Genomic DNA, 25,634 nt, shown 5'->3' with positions numbered 1-25,634 from the left:
TTGCCCTGTTAGTGACAGAAGATTGCCTGAGGGGTGTAAACAAAAATGCTGTGTAGGTAGCTGAGGCTGTCCTTCATCACTGTAGAACTTTATAAAGAAAAACAACAACAATGAAGCATTCAGGTAGTCGCAGAAGTCTCCACATAGCCACATAGCAAGAAGAAGAAGAAGAAGAAGAAAACATACAATTACAATAGTGTGTCTGTACCTTTAGTGTTTGGTCCCTAATAATAATAATAATAATAATAATAATAATAATAATAATAATAATAATAATAAACTAAGAAAAACCATACAAGCACAATAAAGTTATTCGATACCTTTAGTGTTTGCCCCAATATAATAAAAATTTTTATTATGTTTATTTTATTCATTCTTGCCAGGAAACCTCATGAATGTGAAACAGGAATGTGAAACACTGTGTTAAGTTCTGTATAAAGCCCTTCAGGGTTTTTCTAGAAGCACAAACTGATCAAAGATTTTACAATGTGTGCTTTGGATATTGCCCTGAACACTGTGTTGTCTGTAGGCTCAGCTGGGAAGATGGGACACCAGGACGGAGAACAGTGTCCTCAGTGTTATTTCCATCAGCACCACTTCTGACATCAGAGCGTCCTGTAAGGCCACTAATGCCCTGGGCACAACCGAAACCTCACGACAAATTCAAGCCAGTGAGTTTCTGCTGCCGGGACTTTAAACATACTAACCAAAGTCTGTTAAATGTTTAATATGCTGTTTGTCTGTCTGTACTTCAGTAGCTCACATTTAGTCTTACATGCGCATGTCCGCTTCATCATGGAAGTGGATTTTTTTAAGAGTTCGCTTTTTTCTAGTTCAAATGAAACAAACAACAACAACAACAACAACAACAACAGCAAACGCAACAACCACAACAACAACCACAACAAGAAGTAATACAACTGGGACGATGGGTAAGTGTCTGATCAAATATCGTGAAAGATTGTAAAAGAAAAAGAAATTTCACCAGCAAACAAAATTAAGAATGACGCAAAGTGACTCCATCATGAAAATTAGGGGCGGGGCATAAAGATCCGCACACTTACCGCCTCGTGCTTCAGGGGTTTCCTTCAAGTTCTTCAGTCCCCATCCACCCACCTTGTACCCACAGTTCCTTGGTATAGACTCCAGGTTCTCTGTTTCCCTCTGTAGGATACATGAAAATTGTAAACAGTACTTCCAGCAATGTTTATTAAAGCTGCTTTAAGCGTAGAAAGGCACAGGAAATGCAGTTATTAAAAAAGATATTTTAACGCATTGCAGCAGAACATTTTTGGACTTTTTTGGTATACAAGCCACCATAGAATACATAGAGTATTTATTATAACATTTTTCCTAGAGCGAAATTTGTGCATGCAACAGTAGTATGAACACATTTTTTTACACAGATCTTTTCATACTATAAAACCCATCTGATACACATGACATATCCTTCAGTTTTGTTGAGGCTTTTTTTGCGAGTGTGTTTGCACACAACTTGATATTAGCATAAGAGACGAAATCAGAGTTCTCAGATGCACTTCACTGACTCCCATCAGCTTCTTGTTCAGCTTGGAAGGAAATTTCAGTGCAAATCAGAGAGCAGCAGGTCTGCATGGGTGAAGATACGATTCTACAGGAAGTCATAAGATTTATTGCTCCTCCTGCTCATTCAGCATGTTCAACATAAACTGATTGTGTGGTTGTGCTTGTGCTTGTGAGCGAGTAACTCTGTGTCATTAACCCTTGTCTTCTCAGTGGCAGGAACAGCCAACCCGAAAAAAATCAAAAAAGGTTTGTCTCATTTCTCTAACTTTAATAAGCCAACAGGTCAAGCATGCCTTATCACTGTTCACTGCTGTCTGCATGTGCATGCTGCACCAAGAAAACATTTTCAGCCATTCACTAGCTGAAGGAACGGCTTTGGTGTCAGAATCACACACTTCAGCTTTATCCATGTTTTCATTTTCACACTGTCCTTCATTATTTGTTGAGAGACAGAGCTTTCTGAGCATATACACATGAATGGATATCCTTACCATAGACTACAGACAGAATTCAAAATTAAAATGTATTTGTATAATGTTTTTAACAATGGACATTGTCTCAAAGCAGCTTTACAAAAATTCAATATTAATATTAGACTTATATTTAAATGTATTTGTATTTATCCTCATGAACACTGAGGTGACTGTGGTGAGGAAAAACTCCCTTAGAGGGAAGAGGAAGAAACCTTGAGAGGAACCAGACTCAAAAGGGAACCTCATCCTCATTTGGGTGACACTACATCAGGGGTCACCAACCTTTTTAAGACTGAGGGCTACTTCAAGGGAACTGAGTAGTACGAAGGGCTACCGGTTTGATACAAACTTCCTCAAGAGCAAAATTGCACAGATCACTTTTTAATAATAATAATAATAATAATAATAATAATAATAATAATAATAATAATATGGTGAAGAGACTGCGCACATGTCAATGTTAATTATTCTCCACAATTATTAACACTGATTTATACAACAATGATGGAATGAATATTCACAAGTAATTTAGTCTTTTTCAAAAAAACATTTTTAGTTTAATGTTATGGTGTTTTCAATGAACACGTTATCTCTTCTTTGTCTGTAAATGTCTGTTAGTGGGAAGCCTGGCACTGCATTCTGCTCACCATTGTACTGTAATCTGGTGAATAATTTGACACTGCAAGTCTGAGTGAGTCTTGTAAATGTGCATCAGTAAGGCGTGTTCTGTGTTTGTTCTTGATAAAGTTCATTTTAGAAAAGGCTGATTCACAGAGAGAGGTTGAACCAAAAAGGCATGCAAATTTCATAGCTGCTGTACATACTGTACACCACTGTACTTTTCTGTGTCCACAAGGCACCAAAAGTTTGATGCAGACTGATGGGCTTTGAGGTGGAGGTCATTTTGCAACGTTAGGATTTCTATCTCTACCTGTCCAGCATCCAATTTGAACAGAGTCAAGTCAAGTCAAGTCAAGTCAAGAAGCTTTTATTGTCATTTCAACCATATATAGCTGTTGCAGTACATAGTGAAATGAGACAACGTTTCTCCAGGATCAAGGTGCTACATAGAAACAAAGACAGGGCTAAAGACTTGTAAGTAGTCTTAGCCACATAAAGTGCAACTGTGCAACCTGGTGCAAACAGTGCAGGACAAGACAAACAAGACAGACAAGACAGTGCAGGACCAGACAGTGCAGGACAAGACAGTGCAGGACAAGACAGTGCAGGACAATGACAGTGCAGATACAAGTTACAAGACAATACAAAAAGTACAAAAAATGCAGTACACAAAAGACAATAAATAGTAAACAGTCACAGAAACAGCGCCGACCGACCAGTGTTAATACTGTATGTGTTAATATAGTATGTGCGAAATGGCTGAGATATTGTACAGTATGTGCAAAAACGGCTGAAATGTTGGGACAGTTTGTGCAAAAAACAGCAGACAAGGTGTGCAAAACAGCATGTAAACAGTTTGCTGGATTGTAAGCAGCATGTAAACAGTATGTTGTGTCAGTGTGTGTGTTTTGTGAGGGTCTATGCAGTCCATACAGATGATGTGTGTGTATGTTGTGCTCAGTACAGTACATTTCAGTTGTTGAGAAGTCTGATGGCTTGTGGGAAGAAACTGTTACACAGTCTGGTCGTGAGGGCCCGAATGCTTCGGTACCTTTTTCCAGATGGCAGGAGGGTGAAGAGTGTGTGTGAGGGGTGTGTGGGGTCATCCACAATGCTGTTGGCTTTGCGGATGCAGCGTGTGGTGTAAGTGTCTGTGATAGAGGGGAGAGAGACAGCAATGATCTTCTCCGCTGTCCTCACAATCCGCTGAAGGGTCTTGCGTTCTGAGATGGTGCAGTTCCCGAACCAGACAGTGATGCAGCTGCTCAGGATGCTCTCAATGGTCCCTCTGTAGAACATGGTCAGGATGGGGGGAGGGAGATGTGCCTTCCTCAGCCTTCGTAGGAAGTAGAGACGCTGCTGGGCTTTCCTGGTGATGGCGCTGGTGTGGAGTGGAGCACGTAGTTGCTCAGCAGTGCATGTCATGTTCACTTGCATGAAAGGATTTGTAACGGCTTTTTGTGTCCTTAATGCGCCGCCGGGTGGGTAGTTAGTATTGAAACTTTCGTGACGCAGACTGAAGTGTCTCGCCACATTGTGCCGCTTTGCCGTCGCAACAGTCGTCCCGCAAATGAGACACACACACTTTTCTTTGACTGACATAAAAAAGAACTCTTCCTCCCAAACACTGTGAAAATGGTATGTTTTCTGTCGCTTTTCTGCCATTTTTTGGGGGGTAAATCACAACTAACTCCTCATTGTTGCTGCACCACTTCCTTGTGTCAGGAGTCGGACGTGACGTGCGCGCAATATTGACATTTGACTTCAGAAAAGGCCAGAGTTCGTTATATACATAAAACATTTTTGTTTTAATTTTTTATTTATTAAATAAAATGAAATTAAATATCGACATTTTAAAATCTACGTTAATGCAAGCGTTTTTTATTCAAAAACTACAGCAAGAAAAATTTTTTTTAGGCGGAGCTATATTTTGACCAGTGCTATTTTAGAACGTGCCTCGCGGGCGCCTTAAGTGCTCCTTGCGGGCGACCAGGTGCCCGCGGGTACCGCGTTGGTGACCCCTGCACTAGAGAGTGTGATTATAAATATACAGTCTGACAATTGTATATTGATGAGGAGGATGTTGTCCTCAAAGACCACATGTAGTTAGCATCTCCTCTTAGAATGTCTGAATACTTGGAGTCCAACTGGAGCTGGTACATCTCTAGATGCCTCAGTATCCTCACATGGTTGGCCTCATCTCAAAGAGGCATCTGCACAATCCTAGGCATCATTTATGTTTTAAGTTAAAACCTTTTAAACAGAAGTTACCAGTAGAAGACCAAACTGTAGTACTTCTTCTGCTCAGAATCCAAGTCTGGTGATGTTCTTGCTCTAACACTATCTATGTACTCAAGCTTGGTACGCCACAGCGCTGTAGAATTCTTCTGTCTGAAGGTGTGGATTCATGTTCTTTAAGAGCACAACTCGGACAGGCTCGGATTCCAACAATTTATGGTTAAGATTAAAGGTTCTTGTTTTAATACATCCTGGTTTTATACCATCAGCTTGTTGACACTCAGAGGCTGATGATTGACATTGGGGGTGTTTAGTCTTATTCGGAAAGGACCGTTGTAGGATCAGGCTTTTATTCAGATCAAGCAGAAGCCACACCAGAGTCCAATGAAAGCCAAGATCAACTGTGGAATCAGGTGAGGCTCGAGCTTGATTGGAATAAAAACCTGCACACATACAACCGGCTATTCGTGGATAAGACTGGACACACCTGCACCACATCATCTGAGCCCCCTGAAAAAGTGTTATTTCACAAAGATGAACACGTAATCATCATTAGGTGAAGCTCTCTGTATGAATCTTTTTGAACATTTATGGAAGGAAAATCAGTGGTTAAGACACTGTACTACTGATCAGATCCCAGGATCTCAAATTACCACAGTGGGGCCCTTGAGCAAGGCCCTTAAACCTCCTCATCTAGTCAGTTGTATAAATTAAATAAATGTACTTGCTCTGGGTAAGGGTAAATGTAAATGTTCTCAGGAGGCAGCATTTTTGTAACAGATGTTTTAGACCACAAGAGAATCTTCCTGACAGAACTATACACTTTCTGGTTAGGATCTTTGGTGTGGGACCTCAATGTAAAATGTTACAGGAAGCTTGTAAATGCTGTCTGCACTTTCTTATTGCTACCACCAGGGGGAAATGGATACATCATTGCAATCATCATCATTTTCATCCTGCTGCTGGCCGTCTTGGGCAGCGTGCTGTACTTCATGTACAAGAAGGGCAAGATCGCATGCGGACGCTCAGGGAAACAAGATCTGTAGGTTTTCTTTGTCTTAAATGAGCTGCTTAATTTGTTGCTGAAAAATGCATAGAAATACACACTCTGATCCATCATGCTATCCTATACAACCTGTTCCAAATGAGAAATGTAGTATGAAGGTCTGTAGTATGAAGCTCTCACTGTGTGTCTCCTCAGCACTAAGGAAAAGGCCAGTAGCGACGACATCGTTGTGGAGATGAAGAGCAGCAAATCGGAGGAAGCAGTGCTTCTACAAGGAGTCAATGGAGATAGAAAGACTTCCAGAGACCAGGTTGGTAGTCCAAAAACATTTAAAAACATGCTAAGAGTTTATTTTTCTCCTCATAACCACAAAAAGTGTCTATTATTTAATTTATACCAGAGAACTTTCCTTTTATCAGACATTTTTGTTTATTTCTTCATACTTATTAGCCAAATATAATTACATATTACATGGTTCCTGTCATTCATTTGATCATTATTCAAGCACACAGTGTACGTCAATATACTTATCAGCCGCTCATAAAATTAATGAGCGACAAAAAGCTTGTATTTTATTGCTGCAAGTCACCAGTTGCTGTACTGTGAGGTCACAAGTTGGTGTTCCTACTGCCGGTTGCCGTAGTAATAAGGTTTTTCATTGGCTGGAAATATTTTCATTAAATTTGAACTCAACAGTTTTCCTGATGCTAAAATGAAACATACTCTAGTAAGATTTTGTGTTTGTATATAAATTCAGCAGTGTATACAGTATCTGCATCATGTCACCCAGGAGGAAGAAGAAACAGTGTGTCTACTGTCTTAACCGCCATCGGTAGTCACTGCACCATGTCACGCCGTATTAGCATAACGTTACTCAGCTTTGTCACATCCCTGGAGACCCACATCTAGTCACATATAGTAGCCATAGCTCATGTCTCCAGAAGTCACCAGCTCTTACTGTAAGCAAATGATCTCCAGCTGCTTGGTCCCTGCAAGTCCCTGTATGTGTGAATGCAGCATTACACTAATTAAACTCAAGCCACAAAAAGAAGAGAGATTTGCCTCTGCCATTTTAAAGCACTGAGGTATCTTCCCCTTCAATAGATTCTAAATAAACATTACTGGAAGTTTAACTACAGCAGTGATTATATGATATTATTTGTTAAGTTTAAATCTATTTGTCAAAAATGATGTTAGTGTCCTCTATCCAGCTCAGTGGGTTGTTTCTGTAGAAATTAATGCGTATGAGAACCGTTGCATTAATGAACCTTACAACCAGCAAGTGAAATAATGGTTCCAAAACTACAGCTACCTTTTCTTGTTGCTGGAGTGGTTGCATTTTTTCTATATATTGTGTATCTCTACACTGGTATGTAAGGGTCAAATATGTACCTTAAATTATTCGAAATTAAAATGGGGCCTTAGTAGTAAAACCATAACAACAGTTAAGCATCTTTATTTCTGATAGTGTAATTCTGACATCATCCAACCAATCACAATCGAGAATAGCGCTACGGTAACCATCAAATGACACTGTAAATTTAGAAAACAGTTCTGTACTGTTTGTCCCACAAAATGTTCCAGTACTCTCTTTGCCCGCTCACATGATTCAATTACAGTCCAAAAGAAATAAATGAGCTGATTTCTAATGTTGCTACTTTGGACTCATCTGCAGTGAGGCGAACGGATAAGCAGAGAAGACGAGCCGCTTGCAGTCTCCCATGTTACTACGCTCTCTCAGCTCTTTCAGGATGAGTCCCTGAACGTTTCCCCTCTACAGGACTACAACGTCGAATCCTCCCGTGAGCTGGAACACGATCCTGTGTCAGGTCCACCAACTCACTTCTGCCTCTACAAATTTAAACCTCTTTCTTTTCCCTTTTTAAACAGGCCTCACTGTCCATTAAGAACAGTCTGCTTTCTAGGTTCTACATCATGTATATATAAAATAATGTACATATGTAGTTATTTATAATCATTTTGACAAAACCTAAGGTGTTTGTGCGACCGAATGAAGTCCTCATTGTGCTCAACTAAGATTCGGGTGACAGACCTCGGCCGAACGGTCCACCGTTAAGTGTCCGAGTCTTTGTTTTGTCTGTTTAAATCGCTCTCACTGCTGCCTCACTGTAGTCTGTGCACTGAAGCTCAAAGCTGCCGTTCACTGCTGTGCTGATCCAACACTGTAAATGCTTCACCTGCTGCCTCCAACAATACTTCATCACTGAGAAAAAAATCTGTTCTATCAACATTTTTTTTTTTTTTTTTTTTTAAATCTAGTCTTTATAAAACTATGTACATGGTTTATGCTCAAAGGAAAACTTTCACAACGAAATATGAATATACTATATATGCATAATCTGACCTGCTAAGAGGAATACACACTGTCCACTTTATTAGGAACATCTGTACACCTGCTCAGTTATATAACCAGCCTATCTGGCAGCAGCATCCATGCCACAGATATAAGCAGAGATCAGACTTTTTTTTTCTTCATTTTGATTTGGGATATGAGCGTTAACTGAAGCGCTTGGCCTGTACCTGCATGGTTTTATGTACTGTGCTGCTGCAACATGACACTAATACACAGTACATTAAATATCTGCTTAAGTAAGCAGGTGTACAGGCGTTCCTAATAAAGTCGACTGTGTATATGAATTCAGCATATAATTAATATGCTGAGGCCCTTATAAGTTTCTTTCTGATGTTCATGAGCTGTTGTTTTTTTATACTGAATTTATGAATTGTAATTTTGGCCAACAAACAAGGTTGGCCATTTAGTTTCATAACTTTTCTTATTTTTAGTTAAAAATTAAGCAAAAGGGCACAACTAGTTTACACTTTATTCTTTGCCAAAGTAAAAGCATAACCAAAGGCACAACATATTACAAATACCAGTTTTGTAAACAGCTCAAGTGCAAATAATCTCAAAATATCATCTCATTTTTTTTGTGTACATCGCAAGTACAATCCGTGCCTTATTACTGAATTGATGTTTGACCTTAAACCCCCTCTTTCCCCTTCAAGTGATTAAAAACATTGTCCTTTAAAAATGGTTTCCTTTCTGTTCATTGATCACCGAAACAAAGTCTGGGTGAAAACTTCTGGAGGGAAAAACTAAAAGAAAACAAACAAACAAAAAAAAAAGGTGCAATTAAAATACAAAACATAAGATCAACTCTAGTATTCTTTCAAAATGGCTTTAATAACATAGAAATTCAAAATCTGTGACTTTATTATGAAGGGAGGATCTCTGGGTTGGAGTACATCAACATTAATAAATATTATTAGTCTTTCTTTCTTGACAAAAGGAAACAACACACCAGCGATTAGGAGAGGGAACGTGTCCTATTTCATTTGCACTTGAATGCTTTCCAGTTTTCCAGCTCTGCAAATAATCGAGTTTTACCTGTAGTTCATTTCTTACTATTACTCATTACTATCTCTAAATGTGTATATTTGTTTGCCCAATACTGCATGTATGTGTGTACAATAAAAATGTCTGTATTTTCCTACAACATATCCAAACTTATTTGGCTTTGACCTGAATAAAATACAACAAAAACTTAAATGAACTTGTGCAACCAATTTATCTTAGCGAGATCAAACCTAATATAAAGGAGTGTTAAACACTAAAGAGAGAAATGTTTCTGAAGCTCACACACTAGCAGATGTAGAGGATCATGGCACTGAGGAAGACGGCGGTGTGGATCATGTATATGATGATCGCAAAGGTGAAACAAATCTCAGAGCCTTTGTGCTCTTGCGCTCTCTCTCTCTCTCTCTCATTAATGCACAATAATGACATGCACAAGTGTAATTGTACGTTTTAACACTGACTCATTCAAAAAATAAACAAACAATTGACCGGAAACTGTGTTAGGATGCAAAGATTACTTATACTGCAGCAGGTGGACGTCTGTACCAGCCTCTGTACCAGATTAGTGCCGAAAATTAGAGACTGGGGACAGTAGCTTTGTTTCTATTCGTTTTATTTGACAGTATAGAACTGTGCATACGTCCAAATGATACGAGAAGAAGGGGAGGATTAGGGGGAGAAAACCGAAGAAAAAAACAAAACAAAAACAAACCCTTGAAACGCTTGTAAAATGGAGAAATCCTGCCCTCACGTGGTCAAAATTGGACTGTCCAGTCTACAGCTACTCGTCAGGCATTACATCACTGCAAAAGCACTTGTCCCCTTCAGCCTTTAAGCAAAAGGGGCAGTGTGATGAAAACAAACAAACAACTCAGATCACTTACACCAGGACACGTTCACTCATTCACAAGGCCTTATTCTGGGCAGCAGAACATCATTTAGGATATTTCTTGACATATGGCACTGCTCACAGTATTATTCACATCAGTAAAAACGGAAAAAAATAAAATTCTGACATGTACAGGAATGCAAAATGAAATCAGACATAGCCGTTTCCACGTAGTCTATACATAAGTAACTTAATACGCTTGATTTTAAAGTGACAGTATCGGAGCACAAATTGGTATATTGTGAAATCTTGCAATACACAAACACACGCACAGGCGCGCGCACACGCACGCACACACACACACACGATATACAATACAGACAGAAATACAGTAATTAGAATAAAAATAGCTCTGATCTGAAAACAAAGCTTCACTACTTCACATGGTGCAAACGAAAAAAAAATAAAAAATACTGAACTATGAATCCTCACCTGCTTGCCATGTCAGAAAGAATACCTGCTAGATCATGTTACTTTCTGGTGAACAAAGGTTGTACCTACAAGCTTCATATTGTGGAAGTACCTGCTATGCCAGTGCAATATTTCGAAGGGGAAAATACGGAGTAGAATTAAACGAGCATGTACAGATGCGCATGAAAATCCTCCAGGGCTTCATTAGATAGCAATTTAGCCATTTCACTGTATATAACACACGCACACGCGCGCGCACACAACCTCGGTGTGTGTCCGAGGGCGCGTCCAATTTCCGAGCACATCCGAGGAGATCCGAGGAAAGCCGTCGTCGCTAAGAAACGTGTCAAATTAGTCCAAGACTTCAAAGTAGTCTTTCAGTGCTTCTGCCCTGAATAAGAATATGGTTACGACGTTTCATTTCCCGTTCAATACTGATAGAGTCTCATGTGTGGATGTACATTATTCCTGAGAAAATTAGGGAGACTAAAACATGAAATAGCTCCAATAACGCTTCAGGTTGTATGGATTAAGCCGACAAGTGAACCTCGAAACGGAGAAGAAAACGAAGTAAAAGGTTTTTTTTTCTGCAACGATGTGTTTGTTCACATACTTTTACTCATTTGCGTACACGCTCCAGTGAGGATGCTGACGGGTGTTTGACGTCTCGGGAACACCGTAAATACGAGAAAACGACAGAAAAATAAGAAAAAGAAAAGGAAAAAAAAAAGTGATCCCACAAAGAGAAAATGAAAATAAAATAAACGACAGAAGTCAGCCTGGGCCTGGAGCTACACAAGCTGCTCGCAATTTCAAGTATATGCTACATCACCAAATTCAACCGAACAGATACTGTCACTTTAAAACAGGTTAAACACAATATTCACAAATATACATTTAAGGCTTAATTGTTTAGCACTAACAAGAGTAGCAGCAGTAAAGCACTTCTGAATTAATAATAATAATAATAATGATAATAAAAAAGTAATAATAATAATAATAATAATAATAATAATAATAATAATTTCACTTAGATGATCAGTTTCAGACAAAATCTCACAGAAATCAGAGCGATTTCAGTCCTGATTTAACACAGAAACTGTAGAAGCAAACACTTCCTTCGCACAAAGCGCGTCACTTTGTGTCCAACTCTTATGCACTTATCCGTTAGAGAACACGCTAGAAAAAGCACACTTATTAAAAAAAAAAAAAAAGCCTGCCGTTCACCATGAGAGTAATGACACACACTCTCTCACACACACACATACACAACAAAGGTTACAACATAAATACGAGCTTTCGTCTGCACCAGCATTTGAACGTGATTTACAAACTGTCACCATGTCGGATGTAACGGGATGTACACGAGAGGCTGCGATATCCAATTCTGCCTTATAAACATAGATCAGTTACAGTAATGCTACACAGCAGCAGAGGCAATGCAGTGACTGATGAGGGTTAAAGCCAATTTGAACTGGCAGCATCCAGTGATATCACACAACCGCACTACAGACACACAGAAAGAGAGAGAGAGAGAGAGGGAGGGAATCTGGAAGTGTCTGAACATCACTGGTTTGTGATGTTGGATCGGATTAATAACAGGTCGTAGTGGGGACTGGCACTCATGCCCTGCCACTTTAGAAAATGACAAACACACAATCACACACACACACCTCAAGAAAGTACCAGAACACTAAAGGCATTTTTTTTTTGACACCAGCAAACGTTCAGTTGCAGTTTTCCACATGACAGAACAGCAGTGCTAATGAGTCTCTCCCTTTCCCCTGCCATGAAACACACATGACACCACACACTCTGGACCTGCCCCCAAACCTCTCCATCCTTAAATGTGTATATATTAACTATATGGACTCATAAATTAAATTATTATATAAAACACAACTTTTTTTTTTTGTCCTTGCTTGAGTTTGACTAAAATGGATGTGCAATGCCATGAGGCTGACTTCAAGAACGGTGCTCCTGCTGTCTAACAGCATGCAGGAGCTGGATAAGGCCTGTGCCTCACACATGAATGACATACACTCATGGGAAGACTGCCCTGGAGCATAGAGAGGGAGAGATGGGACTCTGGATCAGGAAAAGCTGCTATGTGAGAATGTGTGCCGTGGTGGGGACAGACACAAACTCGCGTAGGATATTCTTGGCCATCTCAATGTTGTTCTGCGCGATCATCAGAGCTTTCTGGATGTCCTGATGGGAGTAGCCCTGGCTCATGAGTAGCTCGATCTCACTGCTGATCTGCGGGTTGCTGGACGCAGCTGCGGGGGGAACGGGGCTCGGCCTGCGGTCTGAGTTGATGCGTCGTGGAAGGGGTTTCGGAGGCCGTTCGGGAGCTTCGGCAGATTCGAACGCTGAAAGAAAGAAGACATGAATGTATCGAGTGTGAAAGGATAACAGAAGGATAAAAACAGACAATCCTCACTCATGCTGAAAACCGTGAGAGGCTGCGGATAATGAAGACAGATTTCATATCTATTTACTGTAACACAAAATATTAGAACATTAGTTCTAGCTGTAGCATGAATGACAGAATAATATTACTGTCTGAGCCATGCTGATAGACAAAATTAAAGCACACCTTCCATTCCAGAATACACCCGTGTTGTGGTTCGAAGTAAGGGACTACACACTTCAGACAGTGTGGTGATAACACTTTAGACTGTATTGTTATACCGTAACTCCACTCCAGCATGGATGAACTGGAGTCTGTTGGGTGTTTTTCCTTGCACACATGCACATGGCAATGCATTTTCATAGACGAAGACAGGATCATCATTAGAGTTCTGTTCAGATAAACCATACTCAGTTTTGTTAAAGCAGACCCAAAAAACTTGCTGTTTCAGTTCTCTTTTCTGAACATTTTTGCAACTGATGAGCTCTCAGACCATCTGCTCTGCTGTTTTCATCACAACCTCTTTAGAGACCCTGGCTATCAAACACTGAATTGTTATTTGTAACGGCTATTTTACACGCAGCCATAATTTGGCCAGGGATAAACAAAATCAGACACTTGCATCAGTGTGATTTTGGGCCTTGAGATGCTGCTTCCTGATTGGCTGAGTAGAGAATGACAAGGGTTCATGCAGGTGTTCCTAACAAATTGGACAATGAATGTATATACATCGACTGGCCCCTAATTCATGTTACAGCAGCACACTGAATAAGATCATGCAGAGAATTCATGTAATGTTCACATCAAACATCAGTGAGGCGGAACAAATTTCATCAGTGACTGTCCATTAGGGTTGGGTATCAAAAGAAATTTTCCGGTTCCGATTCCGGTTCCAGTTCTGCCTTACGATTCCCGGGTTCTGATTCCGATTCCATAATAAAAGAAATGTGAAAAATAATGCACAATACTTGTTTATTAATCGCTCTCACTCCCAGCACTTTGCCCGTCATCGCATCAGAAGCGCATTTGGAACCGAAACTTAAAAATTCTGCGCGGTTCCGGTTCCTGTTGAAAAACAGAACCGGTTCTGAATAAGAACCGGTTCTCAGTTCCCAACCCTACTGTCCATGGTATAACTGTTGAAGTGAAATGCTTTTCTGCTTGCCACGTTTGTAAAGAGTGGTCATTAGAGTTACTGTAGACTTCCTGTCAGCTTGACCTTATATCCACAAACTTCCTGGGTGTTTTAATTTTCACACCATTCTGTGTAGATTTATTAGTCTATAATTAATTATTAAATGATAAAAATAGTAAATAAATAAATTATTTAATAATAATAACAAATAATAATAATATATTGATTATATATATATATATATATATATATATATATATATATATATATATATATATATATATATATATATATATATATATATATATATATATATATGATAAATATATGATTATTATTAAAGTCAAGAACATAAGTGTTATTCCTACAATGCATCCACCGGTGGTCATGTCGCATGCACAAAAAAAAAAAAAAAGTTGTTGGGGTGTTAAATCTGGTACAGTGTAAAAAAAAAATTAAGAGATCAGATTGGTCAGATTTTACCCAGATTAGACCACTGGATAGCGGTAGATAACCATTTTAACACTGCTCCATATTTGGATGGACGAATTTGCCTTGAATTATGCTCTGGAGTGTCCCAGGCTTTAGCAGCAGCTTTATCAGGACACAGACTTCTCTTGCCTTTGTCACTAGTGATTTGCAGGTTACTGCAGATTTATAATAAGTGGCATATCCTAAACACACACAGGTGATAAATGGAGTACACATGCACAGAGGCTTCCAGCTTTTCGGAGACAAAAGATGAGAAGTGAGTGTTTTTTTTTTTTTAGTCTTTCATAGTAGGCAGGTAGGCAGATATCAAGGTGAATACATGAGTACAAAACACATCGGGTGCTCGTGTTTACAGCGCTCATCCTTAGTAAAAGATTTATCTAGGTTAGCATCATCATGGTGGAAATTTATTCAACATATGAGCTGGTAGAAATAATGTTTTGTGGGTGGAATTGATCAGAACTCTTTCAGAATGGGGCAGGAGTGAGTAGCACATACATTAAGGAAGCACATACAGTATATGGATATCAAAATGTGTCAGTCTTCATGTGGTAATATATGAAAGTTTAACTTTACTGACACGGACAGCAATTGCCCCACAAACTACCTTCGCCCCGCGCACAACAGGACACCTAAAATCCTTCCACATATTTATTAGACTGACGGTAGTTCGTGATACATTTCTCCGACAACAAACTAAAATGTAGAACTATTAAAACGTAGAATTTCTACAATAAACCTAGCATCAAAGTGACGCGTGATGTGTTAATCTGTCAGCATGTACTTACAGACTGAAGTTCCAGGTTCGCTGTCTATAGACAACCGGCTAAATGTCGTGGATGAGCTGCTGGCTTCAGACAGTGTGCGTCGACCTATTGGCAGAGGCGGTTTGGGAATGTCATAGCCATTCTCCTCCTCCTCGTCCTCACAATCTGCCTCATGTGGCCCGTTACTGCTCACCGATGGAGGCAACTCGGAGTAGTCTGGACACAGAGGGGAAAAAGTGATACAAACCTACCTCAGTGCACCTACAACACCTTTTAATGGGCAAGATTGCTGGAGGATTAGAGGTTGTAAATGTAGGGCTACTCATCTACAGGCATACAACATTTATTCACTTCGTTTATGACCCTAATGTCCTAAACTGGGATATGTAAAGAAAGATTTATAGAAATATATGACAAATATATGTGATGTATGTACATTTGATCAAATAAACGTATATGATGCTTTTAAAAACAGCTTATTACAAAATGTTTCAGGTTATTGCTGGCCATAATTGAGTTAATTGCTAGGATGATTGTATATTTAAAAATGCTTATGTGGATAATTATGTGACTTACTTCGTTATACTTTATTACTCACACAGGCAGTGTGGACGTGTTTATGTACCTGAATTAGTGGCTTGATAAGGCAGAGTGGCGCTGAGAGCCTGGGCCTGAATGTTGTACATGGCTTCATACATCTGTGGGCCTTCAGGGTCCAGATCACTGAGCAAAGCCCTAGACATCCAAAGATATGGTAAAAAGTAAGTATACATACTGTACGTATACGTACACGTAGTACACACAACGCTCCATAAATAAACACTTAAATCACACATTGGATGTTAATGAACAAAATATTCAAGTTGAAAATCTTTACTTTTATACATTGTACGAGTACAAAATGATGTGACGATGGCCACTGGAAACCAAAATCAACAACCCACTAAATCTAGTTTCCACTGCACCAGCGTACGGTCTGTCAAGGCCTCTGAGGTTTGCAGTAAGCACACTGTTGCCTAGCACATGGATTTCTGTGCAACCCTCCATGGATATTCATCCCCAGACCATCTCTGACCCAATGCCAAAACAGTCTGGCATCTCCAGACTTTTTTTTACAACTGTCACGTGCGCAATGTAACATCTGCTCTCATCCGTGAAGATAGCAGGGCACCAGAGGCAGACCTGACAGTTCTGGCATTTTCTGGCACTTGCCTAATGAGCTGCACTGTTCTGGGCTGTAAGCACAGTTCCCTCTAAAGGATGCCAGGCCCTCATGCAACCCTCACTGAGTCGGTTTCTGACAGTTTGACACCAGTAGTGATGAAGGTCATTTTACAGGGCTCTGGCAATGCTTTCTCTTACAGAAAGGAGCAGATAGCGGCCCTGCTGTTGGGTTGCTGCCCATGTACGACCCTGTCCAGCTCTCTTCATGTAACAACCCGTCTCCCAATTTCTCCTCCATGCTCTTGAAACTGTGCTGAGAGACACACTAAACCTCCATGTGACAGAAAGTATGGATGAGCTGAACTAACTGCCGCATGCTAAAAATAGTTACAAAAACAAAACAAAACTAGAGACAAATCTCTCAGGAATAAGGATAAGGAGAGCGCAATTGTCTGTCGCCAACACCGGAAAAATCTTGCTGTAGCTTATCCAGTGCTCCTGTTGCCACTTTCATTTGCACCAAATCTGGTGAAACTGACTCACAATCACTACTGCTTCCTAAACTTGTCAGATGATATCACTGAAGTTTAACTGACTGTGTGATGATTAAGTGTTCCACACACACACACACACGCAAAAGTTTAGGAACCCCTGACAATTTCCATGATTTTCATTTATAAATATTTGGGTGTTTGGATCAGCAATTTCATTTCATCTATCAAATAACTGAAGGATACAGTAATATTTCAGTAGTGAAATCAGGTTTATTGGATTAACAGAAAATGCACAATATGCATCAAAACAAAATTAGACAGGTGCAGAAATTTGGGCACCACAACAGATAAAATCACATCAATATTTAGTAGAGCCTCCTTTAGCAGAAATAACAGCCTCTAGACGCTTCCTATAGCCTGTAATGAGTGTCTGGATTCTGGATGAATGTATTTTGTACCATTCCTAATTATAAAACATCTCCAGTTAAGTTAGGTTTGATGGTTGCCGAGCATGGACAGCCCGCTTCAAATCACCCTACAGATGTTCAGTGATATTCATGTCTGGGGACTGGGATGGCCATTAGGGTTGGGTATCAAAAGAAATTTTCCGGTTCCGATTCCGGTTCCAGTTCTGCCTTACGATTCCCGGTTCTGATTCCGATTCCATAATAAAAGAAATGTGAAAAATAATGCACAATACTTAAATTCCATTTGTGTTTATGAATTACTCTTTAAATATTTTTAACAGAGCATTTCAATTCATATAAAGTTAAATTTAAATAAATCCAACATCATATTTAACATCCAGAATTACAACTTAGCAAAACAGTTAGCAATTTTTCTGAAGAAACATTAACATATCTGCTTTCTCTGGGAGAAGACGAGACCTTTACTGGCTTATTGTATCTCCAGCTGTGGAGAAAACCCTCTCAGAGGGGGTAGAGGAGGCTTGCACACACGTACATTGTGGACAGATTGTAAAGAATAGGAAAAGCTTCTCTCTTCTCCCACCACAAAGTAGGGTCTTCATAGGACGGTATTAGGGCATGTCTCTGTAGAAGTGAAGTTCTCTGTTAACTCTCTCACAAACTAACTTTGGAAATGAATCCACACTTTAGACGTTTTTTTTAGACGTGTTTAACACAAAGTGTACCTCAGCACAGCAGCGCGAGTGACTGATTTCTGTGGTAAGCTGCGTTAATTTGGTTGCGTGACGGTAAACAGTGTAAACAATGAATATACATGAGGTAAGACATGGCTATTTAAAGTGACTGCTCACAGCGCTTTGCCCGTCATCGCATCGGAACCGCGTTTGAAACCGAAACTTAAAAATTCTGCGCGGTTCCGGTTCCTGTTAAAAAAACCTAATGGCCATTCCAGAACATTGTACTTGTTCCTCTGCATAAATGCCCGAGTAGATTTTGAGCAGTTTTTGGGGTCGTTGTCTTGTTGAAATATCCAGCCCTGGCGTAACTTTGTGACTGACACAACTTTGTGACTGACTCCTCAACATTATTCTCAAGAATCTGAGATATATTGAGTGGAATCCAATAGCAAGTGTTTTTCTTGGAATGCTGTGTTCTTTTGCCGCCATGTGGCATCACTCCACAGCACCTTATTCCAAAATGAAGCTGACTTGTCCACATGTGCTTTTGCAAACCTCAAGCGACTCAGTTTGTGACGTGTGCAGAAAAGGCTTCTTTCGCATCACTCTCCCATACAGCTTCACCTTCACTGCAAAGTGCGCTGAATTGTTGAACGATGTACAGTGACACCATGTTGTAGGTCTTTGGAGGTGGTCTGTGGGCTGTTTTTGACCGTTCTCACCATCCTTTGCCTCTCCAATATTTTACGTGGCCTGCCACTTCTGGCCTTAACAAGAACTGTGCCTGTGGTCTTCCATTTCCTTACTATGTTCATCACAGTGGACACTGACAACTTATATCTCTGCCATAACTTTTTGTAGCCTTCCCCTAAATCAATGTTGAACAATCTTTGTTTTCAGGTTTTGAGAGTTTTTTAAGGCCTCCATGTTGCCACTCTTCAGAGGAGAGTCAAAGAGAACAACAACTTGCAATTGGTCACCTTAAATACCCTCTCATGATTGGATTCACCTGTTTATGAAGTTCAAGGCTTAATGAGCCACCAAACCAATTGTGTGTTCCAATTAATCAGTGCTAAGTAGTTACAGGTATTCAAATCAACAAAATGGCAAGGGTGCCCAAATTTATGCACCTGTCTAATTTTGTTTTGATGCATATTGCGCATTTTCTGTTAATCCAATAAACCTCATTTCACTACTGAAATATTACTGTGTCCTTCAGTTATTTGATAGATCAAAATGAAATTGCTGATCCAAACACCCAAATATTTATAAATGAAAATCATGGAAATTTTCAGGGGTTCCTAAACTTTTGTATACGACTGTATATATTTTATTGTGACTGTACCTGGAGTTAAGAGTGTTGGCGTGGTGAGGCCTGGGTACTGCTTCCCCTAGTGAAGGAGTCATTGTGGCCAGCACAGGCAGAGAGTTGGGAGACATGTAGTCCGAATCCTCATTATCTTCACAGCCATCTTCTCCTGAATGCTGCTTCACTGCAGGAAGGGGTCTGACAATGAAAGCAAAAAAAAAAAAGTACTTAGACTTGCAAATAAAAAGCCAAAAAACAAAACACACACACACATGGAGACAAAAATATACACAACACATACCTGGCAGCAAGAGCATAAATGGCATTGGCCGATGCAGAAGGCTTGACTTTCGGGTTGTCGTACTCAGATCCACTGGAAGCTGTTGCACCGAAACACTGCAGCAGAGAGGCATAAACACATGTAAGAAACGGCACACGTGAGAATTAAAGACTGAACAAAAATATGTAGTGTCTAAAAAGCAGAGTGGATATTAGATATAAGTGCACTGTGTATCTATTGTACTGTGTATTCACTGCTTTGAGCTGATCTGTGTACGTATTGTCTCACCCACTTTTCGCACTATGTGCAGTCTTGTGCGCTGCACTAGTGTACTGTCATGTGTTGCACCATCATGAAGGAACATTTCATTCCGACGCATACAGATTATATATAGAGGATATACAATAAAAATGCATTTGACTTGAACAAAACTGTTGGCTAGAACACCAGTATGCTACCCAGTTCCAGGTTCTGGTTGCACGGAAACTTAACTGACTGGTCAAAAAAGATCAAATTTAAAAAAAAAAAAAAGATTAAAAAAATAAAAAAATAAAATACAATTCTGGCTTGAAGCTGTAGTGTATGTTTTGAGTGCACAGGCCACTGATCATTCCACCCTTGACAAAAGTATTAAGTATAGTACAAAGCATACAAAAAAGCCCACCAGCTGGTGCTCAACACCGGCAGAGTTGCTGTTCCGCTGACCATCAAGCGCAGAAGGCAGGGCAAGCGGAAGGGAGTGGCGGTTAGAGAGCTCTCGTGACCCACGGGTCTCTCCTCCTACAGCAGGCATCTGGGAGGGAGCTTTGGGGACCGGGCGCAGATTCCAATCAGCCATGCTTCGGTTGGGAGGGGTAGGGGGAGGTTTATCACGAGGCGGTTCTCCAGGCGTGCAGGGTAGTGGCCGTCTCAGGATTCTGCTATCAGCTCCGGCGGAATGAGGCCGCTCTGGAGGAGGAGGAGGGGGCAAGTCTCGCAGAGCTGGAGGCAGAGGCAACGGTTTGTCTTTGTGATGTGTGGAAGCCTGTAATAGGATGGTATCATTAGGTAGTGATGTCAGAAACTATGAGCAAACACCTTCTGGCTTTGTGATGATTACTGGCTTTGATATTAACCATACACAGTACTGTGGTTAATGAGTTTACCTTAGATGTGGCCCCAGGGCTGGAGGCCCCTGGAGGGTTAGGTGGTCTGTGTGGGATGAGATCTAGACGTGGAGGTACTGGAGGCAAAGATGTTTGAGGTGGCATTGACAGCGGGGACGGAGGCCTCTCCACCTGTACAACACAAAGAAAATGATTCATGTATCATCACTTTATAAGTGATACTTTATGAGACACTAGATACTGTACTAAAAAACTCAGGGATCATTTCAACAAAAACCTGTTGCAGATGGATTTCTGAATTTGATCAATGACGCCATATTGTAAGGCAACCTAAAGGTTTTTGTGATGTGAGCACTAACAACAACAGAACACTGAAAAGTCTTTGTAAGTGGAGTATTAAATACTAAAGGACCTTTACAATGCATCACTGAAGGTACAGTACTGTCTGTGCATGTACTGTGAAAAGTGTTGGAACGATTTTGAAGAAAGAAAATGGAGCACTTTATGACCAGCGATGGCACACTGCACTCAATCACTTGCCAGATTGGTCCAACTGGATTACAGGCTGTTTATATTTAGCTGTTAATTTTCTGATCACAAACACGATGGCAAAAGTCATGTTTCACGTCGTCTTGTGTTTCACGTGTGAAGGTGAAATGCGCTGGCTATGTAAGAATGTTAAACGGCAGGTGTCACCATTTGGATTATTACGCAGTATAAAGGCTGGAAAATGAATGCTGCATGAAATGAAGTAGCATGCAAAGTTAAACAAATGTATTTTCCATTATTTCTCTCTCCCACCCTCTTCATGCAAAGCAGATGCACTGAACATTAAATCTAACTGATAGAACAGATGCAATCAGATATGTCTTACCAACAGGAGGCCACAGCATCAGAGGTGTGTGAAAGTCAGTTGGGAATACCCTCAGAGATGTTGGCGATGATGTCAAAGTGAAAGGGTTTGAAGAAAGACTTACTTTAGTACAAGCCAGCTTGCTCATCATGAGGTGGGGGTCCTCCAGTCGGTCGTCGTCGTCGTCATCGTAGCTTGGTGAAGGTGCACCCTCTGCTCCGAACATGCCTCTGCATCCCGCATAGGAACCTCCACTGTTGTCCTTGGGGTCAAACGGGTCTACCACAATGGGCTCGGTGCCCTTGATTTCACAGCGACAGAAAGGGCATCCCTGGCCCTCAGATTCCTGAGTCACAGAACAAGAGACTCCGTGATTAACATCCGATAAAAAGTTTAAATGTGGTGACTGGTACTAACCAGTAAGTTCTACTGCAGTCATTCTTACCTGCCATGCAGTGAGGCAAGAAGTGCACATGAGGTGGCCACAAGGCTCGATCTTCACATCCTTATCGTTCTCTGCGCAGATCTTGCACAGCTGGAAAGTCGAGCCCATTTCGCAGTAGAGCTCATATTGCTCCTGTTGAACAGAAGAGTGTGTTAAAGCTGTGAAACAGTATGTAAGAGAACCAGCTGTGTGTAGAGAGTAACAGCGAGACTAACCTGTGTGACTTTGATATGGTCTTGAGGCGAGGGTTCACACAGCCCTGTGAGGTCCGGGTTTTGAGTACGGCCATCAGGGAACAGGTAACTAAAACACAGATCATTCATTCAGGTAGATCTAGCACAGATTTCTGTATCTGAACATACCTCAAAGGACAAAAAGTACTTTAAGAAAATAGCTACAAAACAAAGCAAAAAAAAAAATAAAATAAAATAAAAAAAAAAAAAAAAAAAACTTTGAGTGAAAAATTCCATTGAGAACAACTAATTGCTCCAGCAAGACATTCATTCATTCATTCGTCTTCTACCACTTATCCGAACTACCTCAGGTCACGGGGAGCCTGTGCCTATCTCAGGTGTCATTGGGCATCAAGGCAGGATACACCCTGGACGGAGTGCCAACCCATCGCAGGGCACACACACACTCTCATTCACTCATGCACTCACACACTACGGACAATTTTCCAGAGATGCCAATCAACCTACCATGCATGTCTTTGGACCGGAGGAGGAAACCGGAGTACCCGGAGGAAACCCCCGAGGCACGGGGAGAACATGCAAACTCCACACACACAAGGCGGAGGTGGGAATCGAACCCCCGACCCTGGAGGTGTGAGGCGAACGTGCTAACCACTAAGCCACCGTGACCCCTCCAGCAAGACATAACTCACAAAAACTATGGAACATATTAAAGCCTCAGTCTCCACTGAGACACTGTTTCCTATGCAGGGATGTTTATTTTCAAGCTAATTAAGACATCCGAACAAAATGAACAGCAATAATGCATATACTGCATGGTACAGTACAGTAGGAAGCAAACCATCAAGCCTAGCACAACAGTAATGTGTTATAGCAGGATATAGAAAACACTTACAATCCTTCCCGGAAGCCATCGATGAGAGCCTGGAAGAGAGGCTTATTATGGGGAATGGTTTGCAGGATGTTCCCATCTGCAGTCACGTAGCCAATGGCCCACTGGCCCAGACGTGTGCAACTCAGCCTGAAAATGTAGCTATAGTGCAGAGCAGAGCAGAGATCAGACACGTCACCATATTAAAGCTTTAATGACAATAACCTTTGAATACAGCATTTTGAAAGCAACATGTTTGTTGAAAATTCATTAATTAAATTAAACAATAAGTGGCTGAATTTCATTTAGCCCCAGAGTGTACTACTGGTACTACTGTGGCAGTTGGGGTGAGGTCAGGAAACGGATGTGTAGAATGGCAAGAGTTATAGAGAATGAGCCGGTAACAAACGAGTGTCAACACCTGTATGTGATCTGTGCAAGACTATTTATGTCCACTTCCTCCCACAGTGGGCACTAAAGAGAGAGAGCGGTGATTCAGAGTGGAATGAGCTGCTGCATCCTTGTCTGTGAATAGAACCCTGATAGGACTGTGTACGTGCGCATGGGTTTTATTTATTTATTTATGCTTTTTTTTTTTTTTTTTTTTTGCTTTATCTGAATCAGGGATTTACACTGGAAGAAAAATCCATCTGAAATCAAACAAAACATTCTGCTCCAATGTGTCCTAATTCACTCACATGTATGAAAGAGCAAAATTCGGAATCAAACATTCATTAATTTTTTAATAACTCTTAATTTCACACCCCGGTGAATCTTATCCAGTCCTTTCTTCCTCTGGCTGTAACAAGCCTTCGTTGCCCGGATCAGGTTAGTGTATACATAAGCAAAGGTAACAAGTAGAATAAAGGCTTTGGCTATTTTCCCTTTTTTTTTTTAATGCTGTGTCAGCATCAGGGACTATTTTCAAGGCAAGCTTGAGGTAGGTAAAACAGGGCATTCTGTGTATTCTTATACTATTATAACAAAAAATCTTACAACTTTTCTACTATGTCAACAACCACAGCAGCAGCTATATAATGTCCACTTTAATATTCAATAAAACCTTTAGGATTTTTACCTGGAGAGACATTTTGTAAGATTTTTAAATGCACATTTTCTGTGCAAGAAGAGCAGGACAGTGCGTTATTACATGCTTAACAGTTTTTTTTTTTTATGCTGGAGGTTTCAGAGGGAATACCTCTGAAAAAGACTGTATGAAGCTATAAAAACATATACAGTACTCGTTAATGAATATGCAACAAATCTGTGTGACATCATGAGTCTTACAATACATCTATTGATCTCGGGTACCAAGCTGTTCTGCGATCCGCCGGGAGCACTAGGTCTTCTGACCGAACGTGAATCGTCCCTGTGTGTCACTGTTCTGTGTGAAAATGGTTACGAGTGATTATCTAAGCTTGTTTGTGTAATGAATGGTCATTTGGATGAGACCATGGCTGCGTGTGAATATATAGGGGCCATCTTATTCGAAAAGGACAATGCGTGGTTGCCCCATTGTTGTCACAGGCCGTAGTGTAGGAAGACCAAAAAGGTTATGATGACACAGTAGGTGTGGATAATAGTGTCATTGTTTTCTTCTGTAGACGTGTAGGTGGTAAGGATTGTCATGGGCGTACTACCTGCCAGGCTTGTGGATGAACTTCTGCAGGCGAGCTTTGACCTCATCATAGGTGAGAAAAGCCATGTATCCTGGGTGAGTCACCGCAAGGCTGTTCCAGTTCCGCAGCAGAGACGACCACGGCTACACACACACACACACACACACACACACACACACACGGTCAGGGTCGGCACTGAGCACAGTTAGAGAGCCGGTAATGAGAATGAGTCATTCTGTACAGCAGGTCTGCCAGTTAGTCTGCTAAAAACCCTCGGGTCTATGTTAACAAATACAGACTGTAACAGCAGGACATATAAATGGAAGAGAATGAATGGGAATGAATTTAATGAATATGAGAGCATAGGTGAGAAGCCAAGCAGATGGAATCCTTCCCGGACGCATCAACAAGTGGGCTGAAACAATGAGACCCCCCCCCCCCCCCACCTCCTTCTAAAACAGAGCTGAACACCTCAGCGTTCGTACAGTCGAAAATAAGAAGAGGCTGAACTGAATACTACCCGTTTCATATAGATAGACAAGCTGCACAAAGCTGGAGCTAAACGAAGTTGAATGTTTGAAAGGCAGCCGTCATTTTTTATATTCAATGGATTACTGAATACACAACCTAACACATGTAATGATTGATATTTTGATCTTAAGTAACATGACAAGTGAAAACGTTTCAGCAAAACGTTGGTCTAAAGATTTCAACACCACCTTCAGAAAGTCCCCCAGGACAAAATAACAGCACAAGTGGATTTTTTTTTTTTGATGAATAACAAATCGAGAAACACTTGTAGAGTTGCAAAAGAGCTCATTATCG

General features: G+C 40.6%; 2 protein-coding genes across 4 annotated transcripts in view; one reads left to right on the top strand and one right to left on the bottom strand.

Annotated features, from left to right (window-relative positions):
- mcamb (melanoma cell adhesion molecule b) overlaps positions 1 to 9,454 on the top strand; it is a 33,830-nt gene extending 24,376 nt beyond the window's left edge. The window contains exons 12-17 of one of the 3 annotated variants that reach the window (XM_060888571.1): positions 530 to 671; positions 834 to 932; positions 1,756 to 1,791; positions 5,793 to 5,919; positions 6,079 to 6,193; positions 7,559 to 9,454. In XM_060888571.1, the coding sequence (XP_060744554.1) occupies positions 530 to 671; positions 834 to 932; positions 1,756 to 1,791; positions 5,793 to 5,919; positions 6,079 to 6,193; positions 7,559 to 7,561 (522 nt within the window). In that variant the 3' untranslated portion in view covers positions 7,562 to 9,454. The remainder of the gene's footprint in view (positions 1 to 529; positions 672 to 833; positions 933 to 1,755; positions 1,792 to 5,792; positions 5,920 to 6,078; positions 6,194 to 7,558) is intronic. The other 2 variants (XM_060888572.1, XM_060888573.1) reach the window with 2 other exon arrangements.
- The window catches only part of cbl (Cbl proto-oncogene, E3 ubiquitin protein ligase), a 51,627-nt gene continuing 34,666 nt past the window's right edge, over positions 8,674 to 25,634 (bottom strand). The window contains exons 5-16 of the mRNA XM_060888569.1: positions 24,831 to 24,952; positions 23,215 to 23,352; positions 22,341 to 22,428; positions 22,126 to 22,257; positions 21,805 to 22,026; positions 20,867 to 20,998; positions 20,386 to 20,745; positions 19,743 to 19,837; positions 19,478 to 19,639; positions 15,995 to 16,104; positions 15,391 to 15,585; positions 8,674 to 12,934 (exon numbers count right to left, since the gene is read on the bottom strand). Coding sequence (XP_060744552.1) covers positions 12,669 to 12,934; positions 15,391 to 15,585; positions 15,995 to 16,104; positions 19,478 to 19,639; positions 19,743 to 19,837; positions 20,386 to 20,745; positions 20,867 to 20,998; positions 21,805 to 22,026; positions 22,126 to 22,257; positions 22,341 to 22,428; positions 23,215 to 23,352; positions 24,831 to 24,952 — 2,022 coding nt within the window. The 3' untranslated portion in view covers positions 8,674 to 12,668. The remainder of the gene's footprint in view (positions 12,935 to 15,390; positions 15,586 to 15,994; positions 16,105 to 19,477; positions 19,640 to 19,742; positions 19,838 to 20,385; positions 20,746 to 20,866; positions 20,999 to 21,804; positions 22,027 to 22,125; positions 22,258 to 22,340; positions 22,429 to 23,214; positions 23,353 to 24,830; positions 24,953 to 25,634) is intronic.

Source organism: Tachysurus vachellii, chromosome 15, assembly GCF_030014155.1.
Source record: "Tachysurus vachellii isolate PV-2020 chromosome 15, HZAU_Pvac_v1, whole genome shotgun sequence".
NCBI lineage: Eukaryota > Metazoa > Chordata > Actinopteri > Siluriformes > Bagridae > Tachysurus > Tachysurus vachellii.
Note: the sequence above shows the minus strand (reverse complement) of the source record. Positions and strands in the feature narration are given on the sequence as shown.